Here is a 16,217-nt window from a genome sequence, read left to right as displayed (position 1 = left end):
TTTGTGTGTTTACAGACACACTGCTTCCCTGGAGACGGACGCTTTCTTAAATGCGCTGACGCGTATGGTGGCTAGACGAGGGTGGCCTAAGTTCATACTCAGTGACAGTGGAAGTAATTACGTCGGAGCAGCACGAGAAATCAAGGAGTTAGTGGATAGCATGGACCAAAATAAAATTGAAAGGCTTACTTCCAACCAAGGAATTGAGTGGCAGTTTAACCCACCGGAAGCGCCACACTTTGGCGGTGTCTTCGAAAGAATGATCAAGTCAGCCAAGAGGGCAATTTATGCAATTTTGAACGAAGCTGATGTCAATGATGTAGAATTACAAACCGTGTTTACTGGAGCCGAAAGTTTGTTAAATTCGAGGCCTTTAACTACAGTTAGTGGAGATTCAATGACGAGCCTGTGCTGACCCCAAACCATTTCTTAATTGGCCAAATGGGTGGAGAGCTAGACCCAGACACAGTCGATACGACGGCAGTCAGTGTGCGTAGACGATGGAGACGAATACAGGAACTGATTCGTAGAGTATGGAGTCGTTCGATGAGAGAGTATTTGCCAAGTATTGGATCCCGGCAAAAGTGGTTCCAACCTTCAAAGAATCTAACAGTGGGAGACGTGGTGTTGGTAATTGATCCGGACGCACCAAGACGGGATTGGAAGCTTGGACGAATAGAGGCAGTGCATCCTGGTAAAGATGGCCTAGTACGAGTCGTAGACGTTAGAACCAAAGGAGGGGTGAAACGAAGACCAATTTCCAGAATTTCACCGTTGGAATTTGAAGATTACTAAGTGACCGGATGGAACAGTGAACTAACTAGCTATAGTCGTAAAGATTTGCATCATGAACACTCGTAGGAACAGTTGAACAGTTTATGATTTGTTTAGTCAGAGTATTTTAAGTCTAAATCTGACAGATTGAACCTTTTAACATTTGAATTTGAACAATTTGCGTTATGTTTGTAAAGAGATCGATTGAAGCGTTGGATTTTCAGTCAAATGTAAATCCAGGAGGGGAAAAATGTTAAGGATTATTTCTTGTGCCTTTTTTCTAAAAGAATTGTTTGTAAGAGCGAACCGGAAGTGCATTTTTACCGGAAATTATGTTACGCGCGGGAAGATTGACAGTTTCAAATAAAAGTCCCCGGATTCAGGGGAGAAGCGCTTACGCCGTAGAAAAAAAAGTCTTGTGTGGATGTTGAGAAAGTTTAGGAACCTAAGGAGAAACATTTCTGAAGTTTAGGAACCTAAGGAGAAACATTTCAAAATTTAGGAATTTAAGGAGAAACAGGTCCCCGACCTATCAACTGTCTAAATGCTTAACTAACGTACTGAAACCCCCGGCTGAAACTGCTGACTGACGAATCTAGACACAAAAACTACAGTCTACTGAGAACTTTATTGACTACCACTACCAACAGACGACATTATTGACCTACTCAACCTCTTTGACTTCGACGTACTTTCAGTAAAACGGCAAACACTACAAACAGTTACACGGTACAGCTATGGGCTCTCCAGTTTCTGTAGTTGTAGCGGAAATTATCATGTAAAACATCGAGGAACAAGCCCTAGCTACCTAAACACGAACTGTACCTCTTTGGTTACGTTACGTTGACGACACATTCACCGCCGTACACAAAGACGGAATCGACGATTTTCACGAACACCAGAAAGAACGCGGACATACAGTTCACCAAGGAGATCGAAAAGAATGGTGACATACGTTTTCTAGACTGCTTGGTCACTCGCGACAACAACAAACTAAAAACGACTATTTACAAAAAACCGACACATACCGACCGATTACTAGACCAGTCTTCGTACAACCCGACCTCTAACAAGGTTATTACTATCGGGACTTTGACGAGACGAGCGCAACTAGTTTGCGACTCACCTTACAGCCTACAAGACGAGACTGATTATCTTAACAATGTTTTTAGTAAGAACAATTATAACACGGACTTTGTTAGACGGAACACTCACAGTAACACTGATTCCAACACTCAGACCAACTCTGGCCCTGTTACGACAGCGACTATACCGTACATCAGAGGAACATCTGAAACTATTGCACGTATATTACAACCTTACAATATACGTGTTGCACACAAACCGATAACCACTTTACGGCGACTGCTTACTAATGTCAAGGACAAAGGCAAACCGGAGGACAGACAGGGAGCAGTATACGAGATCAAATGCTGCGACTGCCAGGCTTCTTACATTGGTGAAACCGGCAGAAACCTAACAACGCGACTGACCGAACTCAAACAAGCGACGAGGAATGGTGACGTCAACAATCACATTGCTGAGCACCATTTACAGACGAAAGATCGAATTGACTGGGGCTCTGCGGCACGTATAACGTATTTTACAGACTACTATCAACGTCTTACTTTAGAAAGCTGGTTTACAAACTTGAAACAAACGCCACTGAATCGTAGCCAACAGTTACCAGCGCCGTACAAACGACATATTGACGAGATCAAGCAAAACTAACTACGAGAGAACGACTGGAGAACTGACAATTTGACTAAGAATAGACGACTGTTTAACTGTGACAATAGACGGATCGAAACGCACCAATTACTGATTCCGAGTCTTCATAGCCAATAACATCACGGCTTAACTGACAGACGACCAATAATATCGCGACGTAACTGACCAATCAGATCAATAACCAGAGTATAATACCATCAACTGACGTGATACAACTCACTTTGACTCTGAAGATGACTACCGCACAGGTTGTCGAAACGTCAGTCACTGTCAACAACAACAGTCCTATTCAGGACTACGTTCACCCGGACGATCAAACTCAACCTACTTTTTTTCTCTCTGTTACAATGGAAATTTTAGTAAAACTAGGAAGGTATAGAAGTTCACGATTTTTTAAGAAGAGTTCCAATATTATTTTTCACTAGCTTTGAATTTCTTGAACCAACCTTGTCTTTTCCTGATTTCAAAGCCTTGTGACAATTATGACACTCTTTAATCTCCTCAGGGTATTGCCAACGAACATCAGTTTCAGATTCATGAATCTGTGCAATTTGCATCTGAAAAATGAAATTCCACAAAAAATGTTTTAAAATTGACTTTTCAACTTAAATGACATTTCTAAAGAAATATAATTTGAAAATTGCGTTTTTTGAGGAGGAAGCAGCGCTTATTTATGGAAGACACTCTAAAGAATCGCTACCGTCTTTGCCTCTCTCTACACGTGATTTTATGCACTTGAACCAGTGGTGGATTCAGGCCCCAGTTTTTCGCAGATAATTAGCAAACAGCAGAGATTTATCCAGTGGATAGTGTCATCCAACTTTTGAACAGCTAGGGCCAGATTTGAAAGTTATAAGAGGGGGGGCGGGGGGTGGAAGGAGCGGCGCTTATCTAGGCCCTAAGATAAGAGGGAGGCCCCGTCCCTGAAAAGAAATGGCCCTAAGGGCTTCCGTTCGGCTTAAAAAATAACAAGCCCTAGATCCGCAAGTGATTATCTCTCGCTGAGTCTGCTTTAAGCTTGTAAACGTACACAAAAGAGAGCGCTCACTTGATAATACGCCAACCCAGCTATACTTAACTATTTACCCTTAACAACACAATTCACTACACTGAGCTATTATACACAGCTACTTGAGCTTGGCACCACTGTACAGAGAAATACATTGGTATCCATTGTGATATCTCTTTACAGTGGTGTATTCTCTATTTCCGAATTCCCCTTACAACACTCTGTTTGCCCCCCAAATTTTGCATGAACTATTGTTTTCAAATGCTCCTGGGAGTAGTGCATTGTCCTAAGAGCATTTTTGGGGGCAAACAAAGTGTATTACGGGGAATTCGAAAATAGTCATAGCCCTGCATAAGAACAGATAGCTTTATATATTTACAGATAGCTTTGTGAAGTAGATAGGTATTCATAGGCCCTGTACCTCTCACCGACTTAATGAGCTAAACTTCTGATACTGATTGCATTACTGAGATTGAATTCTTTACAGTGTATTAATATATACCCTCCTAGATACAGAGAAACACACTGCTATACAAAACTAAATAAACGAAAACACCTGACAAGTTAATATTTCAGCTGACACAAAAAGTTCTTAAGAGAAAGAAACTTTGATTTGTCGTTTCAATTATTATTTCTTTAGCCGAGTATATTCCTCCTTGCAACTTCTTGCTCTCTTCCAAGATAAAGTTTCTGCTCATACTGAACTGAGGGGGTTTGATATCAAGGACGAAATAGCAAGAACAGCAGATAATGGTTGACACCATAAAAAATCCGAGATTTATGGGGCATTTTAGGCATGGATTAAGGGGTGGGAAAGTTGTGTCGCTACACAAGGGAATGACAGCCAAATTTGACTAAAAATGAAGTACAAACAAAGTATTTCATGTGAAAGATATTGTAACTTTTTTATGGTACTTTTTTATTGTCTTGTTTTTGTGTAAATCATCTGAAATGACTATGAGGCATTTGTAATTTCACTGTTTTTAGACCACGAGAGGTCATCCTTCTTTCCTCAGTGCCATGTGCCAGCTGACGCGCAGCTAGCGAAATACCGTAAAATTCCGAAAATAAGCCCCGGCCCTTTTTGAGGGGCTTATTTTTGGAGGGGGTTATTTATGGAGGGAAATTTGCGTTTCAAAATCGATTGGACCAGCCTTATAGTTGGAAGAAAATTTACCATTTTTGCTTTGTTTTTCTTTGTATTTGAGGGCAATTTCCAAGTACAAGCCCCCGGGGGGCTTATATTTGGAGGGGCGATTTAACGGAAGGTTTTTTGGGTTAAAAGATTGGGGTCTTATATTTGGAGGGGCTTATCTTCGGCATTTTACGGAAGTAAAATGATGCAAATTTATTCGGGCTTTCGGCCTTGTTCCTCGCAGCTTCACCGCCTACCCCTCACGCGTGCTCTTCAACTACCCAAAAGAAAAATACTAAACTGATGGCAGTTTATTATTTAGCTAGCATTGGGAAAAAGTACTGTGACAAATGTTTCTGTCCCCCCCCCAAGAAAATAGTTTGTAAAAGTGTATAACAATAATAGATTGCAGCTGCAATGATAAAAGCCATGTTTACAATATAACAGATGGCTTTCCGTTCTGAAACACAAGCTGATATCCGGTGTAGAATTAGCAACGACAGCACAAAACAACTGGAACAGGTTGTTCACACACATCCAACATTGTGCCGCGCGCCAGCTGAGCGGTTGGACCAGAGGGTTCTCTGCATTAATTTCCAGTCCTCACTTCTGAATATTTACTTCGGTCTTAGTGGGTTCCAGTAATCGCCCCTACTTATTCACTTCCGCTATGGTCCAAATACTTCACACTGAATCAAAGCGTGGATACAATCCGATCAGTACATGACACTCCACTTTCGAGATTCGCTTCGCTCTTACAGAAATCGTGCCGAAATCACCGTTCTTATTTGAACAGAAGCTGTTTCCGGTAAGGTTTTCGTGCCAGCAAAACCTATCCGGAAAAGTTTGAACATTGTTTAAGTGAGATGTAGAACACAAGTGAGAACTGTAAATTGTTCCTGAAGTAACAATAGTGTGGTCAGACGGCCTACCTGAAGTGATTGAGACAAACGTACAAAGTCTCTCTGTACAGTTTCACTTTGGTTCAGTTGCTCAGTCATTGACTGAAGCTGGTTCCTTAATTGTCTACTTTCATCTTCTGCCTTGCTCTGTAAAGAAATACATATCACCATTGAAATGAGACTTGTTTAATTATTTTACTCCCATTCTTTGTTTGTAGATATAATACCGAAGTCCCTTCTAGCGAACGTTGGGGGCCCAGAGCTTTTCAAATGTAACTATGACATCGGTCACCTTAATCTAAGCAAATGCCTTCAAACTTTTTATCACAAAATAATCACATTTTGGCAAGACGTAATAGCTTTCAACCCAAAAAGCAAAAATGATGTTCTTGAACAAATAGTTGGAATAATACGTTTATTAAGTCTGATAAGAAATCTACGTTTTTGCAGCATTGACATTACGCAGAAATTCTCAAAATTAACGACCTCTTTGATACACAGCAAAACTGCTTTTCGTCCTTCGACTCTTTTCGTAATAAATTTAACGTAAGATGTAATTTCTTACAGTACTTTAGCCTCAAAGTTGGAAAAAACTCTTTAATTGCTCCCTCAAACAAAGCTCAACACCGCAAATATTAATAGAGGAAATGACTTGCAAAAAATTTTTCGATCAAAGCCTCCGCCGACTTGTGAGAAAAGACTCTTAAATTTTGGCTACCAAAAGGATGATTTGAGAAAATTATATCTATTGCCTTTTGAAGTAACAAAAGAAGTAAAGCTATCAATGTTCCAGTAAAAAATTATTCACAATATTCTGTGCACTAAGAGCTTATTATTCAAAATGAAGAGAGAAGACTCCCCCCGCTGCCCTTTTGTCCAGCAGGTCACACCATCATTCATCTTTTCACTGAGTACGCGCAAGCCACTTTGTTCTGGAAGGAGTTTCTGGATTGGGCCTCGCGCATGGTGAACTCAAAATTATCGCATTCAATAAAAGAAATTATGTTTGGCATTATTAATAACGATTCTAAATTCTGTTTAGCCCTCAATCATTTAGTCATTATAGGAAAGTATTTTCTTTACGTAAAAGCTCTTAACGGTAAATTTTACATCTTAAATGAATTTGTTTCCCTAGCCCGTGATAAAATAAATCTAGAAAAATATATTTCTTGTACGACTGGTCGCGAAAAAGATTTCAGAACAAAATGGTCTGTTTTTCGTCTCTTTTAAATACGGTATGAAATTCTGTTTACTTAACTAATTGCGCTCCAATTTAATTTTAGTTACCACTAATGTTTTTATTGTGTTAGGTTTCTTCTTTGTTAGCTTCAAGTTGTAGTTTTTGTTTTGTTGCACATTGTCTTTTGTGAATGTTAACTGTACGTGTGTACGTTCAGTAAAGTTGTATTGGAAAAGAAAAAAACAAACAAACAAACAAACAAAAAAACCTTTTCATCGTTAGCTTCATCTAGTTGTCCTCTAAGTGCAATGATGACTTGTCTCGATTTGCCCTCTGTGTTCTTTAGCGACTGACCTGACATCCTTAACTGAGATTCAGCCTGTCAAAAGATATCGACTTAATATCAGCATTTACATTCTAACAGCCATCAATGGACCCACTATGTAAAACCAAGCCTCAGTACAGTGAACAATATTCATCACCCCAGTAGAAGTAAAATACAAGGAAACGAACCTTCATACAACAAACTCTTAAATCATGAAGTCTCAGTATAGCCAACGATGTTGATAACCCAATTAGTAGTAAAATATATGGATGAGAATATCGATATACTACCAAACTGGATATATACGGCGAAGTCCTCAGTGTAGCTATTATTTTCCCCTTTGTTATAGCAAGGTAATAGCGGCTGGCAAGTGATCCTTACCTCTTCTTTTGCACGTCTTTCTTTCTTTAACTCTTCCTTTAGTTTTTCTGAAAAAAACAAAAACAAACAAAAAAAAGGATGGAGGAAACGTAGTTTACTTGTGCCGAACTCCTGAATGCTAGGAATTGGGCCAACAGTACAATCATCAAACTTTCAAAGACACACTATTCCCCTGATAACTTTGAAATCGGCAAAGACATTACGGCCATTTATATTACGCCAATAAGACGCATCTTAAATAGGATGCGTCTTAAATAAGACGCGAATTTTCCGTACAAACGGCACATTTCATCTAAAATAAGACGTTGCTTAGCTAAGACGCGTCTTATTTTAGAACAGCCCTTTACACCTGTTCTTAGATAAGACGCGTCTTAGCTAAGACGAGAAAAACCTCGTATAAATGACCTTTGCGTCTTACATAAGACGCGAACCCATAGTACGCATGCGTTAATTTTTGGCGCGCCACGTTGGATTGCCGTTGCTACGGGCAATATTCACATGAAAACGAGTCAAGAACAGAAATAAGACGCGAACCATTATACGAGCTGTGCTCGTCTTAGATAAGACATGCTCGTATAAATGGTACAGTTCGCGTCTTATTTAAGACGCGTCTTATGTAAGACGCGTCTTATTTTTTCTCGTACAAATGGCCCTAATAAGACTTTGTATTGTGCGGTCATGACAGTTTTCATTGTCTCTTTGTTTGCGAATACAGCCGTCACTCTTCACTCTTCACTTGTATCTAAGCAACTCTCAATAACATAGTTGACTTAAGTCTTGTTTCCTGTGAACATTGTTCAATTCAATTTCCACCTCTATGCATGATTCGCCGCCATTCCTTCCGTTGATAATGGAATTGAAAGGGTTTTTCACCCTCACGTACACAGTTATGCAGTTCTCAACATCAATCGCACTTCTTGAGGTAAACGCAAATGTTCGCCCGCACTTTCTACCATTGGCTACTGCTGGTTAAAACACTTTTTTCCCACAGCTACTATTAAAATGATGCCGCTATGTGAAAAAAATTGGAACCAAGTTTATACGTCAATGACCCTGGGCATGCAATATTTATAGCACTTATGCTAGTGGGGCCAAGCAAATGTCACTGAAACAAATAATTCAAATCAAACATTACATGGTTAAGAATCCAATCGGGTCGGAGGTAAACCAGCTGGCTATCTACAAGCGTTTGAGGATTTGAACTTGGGACTACCGAGAACAAATCCAGCTAGCGGCCAGGGCGGGCCTTGAACTCGGGGACTCCAGATTGCACATCCAGTGCTCTAACCACTCGGCCATGCTGCCGCTGACCTACAACAACAAATTCTTCCTCACTACAACGGACCCAAACCTGAACTTTACAAACGTTACATTTAAAGGACTGTGTTGGCGCAACCTCAGCAAGATCTCAACCAGTTCATGAATTCGGTCAATTCTTCCAATCGGCCTTAACATGTACCTGGGAAATCTCACTTGCTTGTCTTGACATCAAACTCAACTCTGTGGTGACCACCTAGATTTTTCTAACAAACTAGAGATAAAAGTGCCAGTTTTTCAAAAACGTGGTTATCGTCCACGCAGATCAGCTCTGTTCTCAAGAGAAAGATTGACCATCAACACTACAACTTCAGAGAAGGAAACGAACAAGAGAATCATTCCACTAGTTCACCCTCACATCTCACCCAGACAATCACGCAGTAAAAGGGCATCATCCTTAAAAATTATCGGTAGAAAATTTTCACATTCACCTCCAATGTAAGGTATAGGCAATGTCCCTGACTTATCAATTGTCCAAATACTTAACTAGACTGCAAAACAGTCCGTATTTTTGCGTATTCAAGTACGCGCGAGCAGTCAAACGAAAGGTCTGGAAAGAAGATGAAAACAGAGAGCGAGACTGGGGAGAGACACTAAAAATTCGTTTTTTTCTGTCGCCTCACACGCCTTACGGGCGAGTGGGGCTCGCGCGCTTCGCGCTTAAGACTCTTACGCCACGCTTAACCGATTCCTTTACTGATTTTGAGAAAAAAAACTGACTGTTTTGCAGTCCAATACTTAACCAATGAACGAATCCTTTGACTGACAATTGAAAACATCAACTACTTATTTCATTCAAAATATTCCCCCAATTCTGTTTGGCTAAAAGCACTCGCATAATTCACCTTAACCAGTTACTTATGACCAAATTTGGAAGAATTTTGTGTTTAACGAGGAAGCAGCCGTCTACAGGTTAAGGCACCGTTACCGAGAAGACCTGGGGACGAGATTGAGTTGTTTTCGTTGTGAAAACTAAACTGGCGGACACTTCACTCGTTTCAAGAGTAAGAACTACAACTGGAACCAGGTGAAATAAGGGCTAAGAAGACAACTCGTAGGGCGACATCTGCTATTTGCAGAATATTTATGGAGCTGGACAAATCTAAACGTACACTATCGAAGATAAACTTAACATCGATACAGGTAAACATGTTTTAGCTATGTTTTATTTTGAATCAATAATAAAGCAACTAATGAATTTGGCTTTCGTAGGATATGAAGAATTAAGGAGATCTCAGAGGGTGTTATCCACCTCGGCCTTTGGCCTTGGTGGATAACACCCTCCTCGATCTGCTTAATTCTTCTTATTATTCCATTATTATGTCATTTTACCATATAAGGTCAAGAGAACAAGCAAAATACGAGGCCGTAATACACTGTAGTGGCCTGGTTTAACCGGTTTACAACAGGGCAAATACCGGCGGATACAAAAGGAGCAACTGTGGCTGACAGAATCAGGATGTTTTGGATACTCTCATTAGAAAATAGAAGCCAAAATACCATTTTTCTTTTGCAGTAAAATAATTAACCTCTCATTCAATGGTTTGGCATATAATACGCGCGAATATTTGCTAATTGTTAACGTCATTCTCGTATTTTTGTAGATGTGTACCTAGATGAACGTAGACAGTAGGGCCATTTATACGAGGAAAAATAGGACGCGTCTTACATAAGACGCGTCTTAAATTAGACGCGAACTGTACCATTTATACGAGCATGTCTTATCTAATAAGACGCGTCTTAGCTAAGCCGCGTCTTATTTTAGATGAAATGCGGCGTTTATACGGAAAGTTCGCGTCTTATTTAAGACGCGTGTTATGTAAGACGCGTCTTATTTTTCCTCGTATAAATGGCCCTAGTGAGTTGTTATCTTAACGCAAGGGAACGGTGAGTTTGTTTGTCACTCGAAGACTGTGTGTCACAGCCTTTGCTTGATACAATCCACCTAGATATCTTGGCATCATGTTGAGATTGATATGCTTAAAAACTATGGTAACTAGTGTCTTTGGATATGAAATTACTGTTCAGTAGTCAGATTCTACTTCAACTGACTCTAGACCGCACTGAAAACGATATTAGGGACTTTAAGATTCGCTACGGCTAGGGGCTACTAAGGCTACATAAGGTCAAAATCACTTCCGGTGACGTCACCACGCGAATTACAACGGCTCCGCCGCCAAATCTCAGTCGACTACCACACAATACCGCCAGCTACGCAGACTATAGCCTCGTTTTCTGCTGCTAGTGGGGCGGATATGTGCAGATTTGGGGCCGGATTGTTCATTGTTTGTTAAAAACACCAAATTTTCAGGAATGACAGAACTAATTATGACCATCAATATGTGATATGGTGCCATCGCAAATTTTTCCTGTTAAACTGGTTTTTGGAGTGAAAATTAAACTGGCCGCCATTTTAAACGGAAGTAAATATCATCTAACCGAAAGTACACAAAATTAAGCATTTTTTAAGCCAAAATAACGATGAAATTGTTTATTATATAAACTAATCGGGCTATTAATATGTGATATGGTACCATCGCAAATTTTTCCTGTTAAACCGGTTTTTGAAGTTATTACTAAAATGGCCGCCATTTTGACCGGAAGTAAATATCACCTAACCGAAAGTACACGAAATTTAGCATGTTAAGGTCAAAATGACGACAAAATTGTTTGTTCTATGTTTTTCCGGATATTTTATGTCATATAAAAAAGTCAACTGTCTTACAAATTAGCGGGTTACTGTAAATGAGAGAAGCGGAGGTAAAAGCGGGATGAAATGGAAAATGCAACTCATTCAAAGCAATTCATTTCAGTAGTGAATTTAACAAAAATGTGAAACAATGATTCACATTTTTAAGCATAGGAAAGGCCAAACATACGAAAAAATTAAACTAGCAAACATCAGATTATTTCTTTTTACTTGTTTTAACCCTTTAAGTCCCAATAGTGACCAACATCAATATTCTCCTAACAATATCTATACAAAATCAAGAGATTAGGTTTTTCGAATTAATAAAATTATCACCTAAGAGAAAATGCTTTGATCTTTTATCAAATTCTCTCAACTTATCCTTTTAAGGAAATGTATAGAGACCAGTTTGAAGAACTTGTAAGGGTTAAAAGAGTTGACCCACTATTAACTTAAATGCAGAATGCTTTACGGCTTTCAAAGTAATTTGAGGCATAATAGCTCCACCATTTTGTGTTATTGAGGAGTATAAATAACACTCTGTGCATGTACATATTGGAATGAAACTGCTTTCACGATAACGTCTGCTCATTTCATTTTTTTGCCTTCTTTGCCGTACTCTTCACTACGTGAGTATTAACTGTCATTTCTTTGCCATTTTAAAGCTTATTTCGCTTTTCTGAGAAGCCTACTTCAGAGACTAAGTACTTAGTCATACTTAGATATATTCCTTAGGTATTATTGCTTTGTAGGAGTTTGGATACCTTATAATCATGGCTGCAGACAAGAAAGCCTCGTAAGAGAGCTTATGTAAGCTTATGGAAGTATTAGTTTCAATAAGTGATTGTCAAGACTTAATGTCACGAGTACCTATTAAAAAATATTTTTATCTTTTGGCTTACCTGCCAGGGACGTGCTTAACAACTTGTTTCGCTTTGAGAATAAAATTTTTATAATTTACCGGCGCTAGAGCGAGCGAACGCACATTTAAAGCGAGCGATGTTCAAAGTTGTCTGACATCTATGTTAGTTCAATCCCGACAAATTTAGACTAAATGTTCAATCCCGTCGCAAATCGTTCCTTGGTACTGAGTATCTGAGGGATTTGTAAAGCCCGTGCCGTGAGCCTTGGCATGTCAGCTTTCCTGAAACGAAATTCTGTCAGACATTCATCTTCGATGAAATTTTGAAGGTCGAACTCGGGATACAAATGATATGGCAAATAAAGGTTTTCTGAGCTATACGAATTATATAACAACAGAAATTCAGCGTCATTTATAAAATTCATGCCATAAGAACTTGAGCACAGTAAGGTCTGTTACTTCTTTAAACGAAACCATTGAAGAGAAATCAACCAAAACCTAGACGGGAATACTAGTCCTGTCGTCCGAGTTTGTTTACATTTTGTGTAGGTTGTGACGTTGCCGTACCGAGCGTAACTTAACCAGCCATAAAGGTCAAATGAACCAAAAAATTGACATGTTTTGGCTCATTTGACCTTTAACCATTTTGAGTTTTGGCGGGAGACCGCATGGTCGCCCCTTAAGTCGCCCCAGCCCTTCCCGGTTCCAACAGCCGTAGTAGAGCTATGCCGTAGCGAGGAGTTGCTATTAAGAAATCTACTGTTGAACTACAGGGGCGGATCTAGGGGGAGAGTGCATGGGGTGCGCACCCCCCCCCCCTGAGATGACCTGCGGTTTTCTAATACAACTGGTATTCTGTAAAAAAAAACTATGTGGTTTATCGGTGTTGAAGTAGAGCAAGAGACGAGTGGATCCCCTTCTAAAAAAAATCCTGGATCCGCCCCTGAACTACCACTGCATACAGACCAAAGAACTCGACTAACTGAACACAAAAGAACAACAAGAAATGGTGATGTCAACAACCACAGTGACGAACAACATTTATACAAGAATCATCAAATTGATTGGCACTCTGCTGCGACTTGCTATTAAATCGATACACTGTGAGAGAGAGACTGCTCGTAGTCTAATGAATCAATTTTAAAAGTTACTGGCACTTTGGTTCGAAACACACCGATCACATTTAGAGTTTTCATGAGGTCACTAACATAGCGGTTTAACTGACAGACGATTAATAACATCGCCAGTCAATAACCAGCTGAGTTTGATACCATCAACTGACGTGATACAAGGTACTTTGACCGACTTTGAAGATGTCTACCACACAGGTTGTCTAAACGTTAGTCACTGTCAACAAAATCCTCAGGTTCAGGACCACACTCTTCACCCAGAGAATCATAGCACAGCTTATAAATATTTCATGTTACCGCCAACAACCGCTCCAACATCTGATAGAGTGTATACAAACCACACACAAAGCACAGTCCCCTAAATCTCTCTGACGAAGGGCTAGCACCTGTAACGTCATCTTGTCAATTCTTCTATGGTGGTCAATCTACCTAATTAACGCAGTCAAAACACAAATCTTCCTATTTCACTCCCTCTCTCTAACCACCATAAACCCTTCAATATTGAAAATGGCCTAAATGTAACATGTCATAAGGCTGTTAATTGGCCTCAGTCGTGTGTAAACAATCCAACTCAAAGATGTAGTGTTAATGGCAAACTGCCACCTGCTCCTACTGTTAATTCTGACGTACTTCAAGAAAGTAATCTCCGTCGGTTGCTTTTATATTGAATATTTATGATCCACTATACTGCCTGCGTGTCGCCTATTCGAGGACGTTTGCCGACGATGCAAACATAATTCTAGGTGCCTTTTCCGAGCCTACACTAGCAATCAATTCAAGAACTGAGTAACCAAAATCAAGAGTGATGTATATAATAATAGTAAAGTCAAGACAAGAATTGAATATGCAGCGAGATGGATATCAAACTAGATGAGACTTGATCAGAAGAGACCATCAACCTAAATTTTTGTGGCCCATCATCGATGATGCGGGTGAATCTCTTGGTTAATTAACAGTTAATGAATACCTCTCAGTGCGAATGCTCATATATTTTCTTCACAAAAACCCTCTATAGTACGGGCTGTCTCAAATATGGACAACGGACACTAAATCTCGGCCCCAGAGGGTAAATTCATATAAACTTAACCTCTTCATTACGGACTCTGCGGTGATCAGGTGAATCTGCACAGGGTAAATCCCGTCTGGCTGATGAGCTATGCAAGGTGAGTTCAAAAGCCCAGTCGCTCTAAATCAAACAATGGTTTGCGCGGAAAGGTGTATAGAGGAACACAACCGACTTTTTTAAGGCTTGAATAACTGCAGATAACATTAAGATCTTTTCTGCTACATTCTGTACTCTAGTTACTGTCTATGGCACTTGCAAAATAGCGAAAGACGCTTTCAGAATTCAATCGAGCTTTACGTTCTAAGGGACCGTTCATTTTTTATGAGAGAGGGGGGGCTGGTGGGATTTGGGGGGGAGCCACTCGAAAAAAATTGGCTTTAAAGGGGGGGCCAGCCGAAAAAAAATGAAGGAAAGGGGGGGGGGGGTCGGACGGAAAAATTAGATTAAAAATAGGATAAGAGATGTTTACAAATCGAAGAAAAATTGTGCTCTTTTATTTATAACAAATATGCTAAAACAGTTCCAGGGTAACAAGAAAACTTCTCAACAGCTTTTATATTTTATAAGGACAGTGAACATACCATAATAACAGTCTTGAATAGCAACAACTTTTTTTTCATTCATAAAAATGTTGTTGTCAAGCTCATATAATTAAAACCAATAATTTGAGTCCTGAATTGGAACTGACCTCGTTACCAGAGCTTTTCTCTGAGAAATTTAATGGGAGGGGCATGAAACTACTACGAGGTGTCCCCTTCCTCATTTTCGACGTTCTCTTCGATCTCGTCGTCGCTGTGTTCCTCTTCTTCTTCCTCTTCTTCCTCTTCTTCGTCGTTTTCTTCTTCCTCTTTGTTCGTGTCTCCGACGTTTGAGCTATAATCTTCAGGATGCAGGAAGCAATACATCCTGTTTCTTACTTCTTGCTTAAGGTTGGTAATAAGCCTGCTTTGTGCCGCGTTGCTGAAGTAGCTTGATTGCAGTAGGTGAGCGATGAATGCTGCATCCCGTGTCAGCAACAATGCTGCTACATCTTCAACGTTTATGCACGCTTCCGGAATTGTCATGGAGGGAGGATAAAGAAGACAATTGGGAAGCTCTTTTGCAAGGGGATTTGCAACGCAAATATGATACACGCGTAGGACGTTGTTTTCGAGACGAGGAATATGTAGACGAGCCGCCAGCTACAACACGCTCAGGACGAGCACTAACAAGAAGAGCTGAAATTGACTTTTCATTCTTTTGAGTGAGGATTTGTTAAAAACAGCTTTCTAGCTTTCAGCTTTCTTTCACTAAATTACGTGAAATGTAACAAAACGAAATTTTAATGCAGTAACTTTTTTAATACCTTATGTATTTTTTTATTCATGGGGGGGGGGGGGGGGCTTCCAAAAAATTACTCTGATGAGGGGGGGGGGGGGGGCATGCGAAAATAATCGGAAATTTTGGGGGGGTCATACAATTTTCAAATTACACTCCTCCAAATCCCACCAGCCCCCCCTACCCCATAAAAAATGAACGGTCCCTAACTTCTGTCTTGCACTATTGCACTGCAGCTCGTTTCGTTTTAAAATAGTGATTTGTCTACGACTGTACTTACTTTGTAGCTGAGAAGTGCAATGTTGTATGCTGCTGCAAGACAGTGTCTTTGCACTGTGAATTAATAAATTTAAATGCAGTTTAAAGACGAGTGGGAGCCTGGTTTTAGAGACTGAACAC

At 40.0% G+C, this 16,217-nt stretch overlaps 1 protein-coding gene across 1 annotated transcript in view; it reads right to left on the bottom strand.

The window, feature by feature from the left end:
• Nucleotides 1-16,217, bottom strand: part of LOC140951777 (rab GTPase-binding effector protein 1-like) — a 49,496-nt gene that overhangs the window by 8,205 nt on the left and 25,074 nt on the right. The window contains exons 18-21 of the mRNA XM_073401125.1: nucleotides 7,438-7,484; nucleotides 7,000-7,110; nucleotides 5,582-5,698; nucleotides 2,952-3,062 (exon numbers count right to left, since the gene is read on the bottom strand). Coding sequence (XP_073257226.1) covers nucleotides 2,952-3,062; nucleotides 5,582-5,698; nucleotides 7,000-7,110; nucleotides 7,438-7,484 — 386 coding nt within the window. The remainder of the gene's footprint in view (nucleotides 1-2,951; nucleotides 3,063-5,581; nucleotides 5,699-6,999; nucleotides 7,111-7,437; nucleotides 7,485-16,217) is intronic.

This window comes from Porites lutea, chromosome 11 (assembly GCF_958299795.1).
Source record: "Porites lutea chromosome 11, jaPorLute2.1, whole genome shotgun sequence".
Lineage (NCBI taxonomy): Eukaryota > Metazoa > Cnidaria > Anthozoa > Scleractinia > Poritidae > Porites > Porites lutea.
This window is presented reverse-complemented; position numbering and strand designations above follow the sequence as displayed.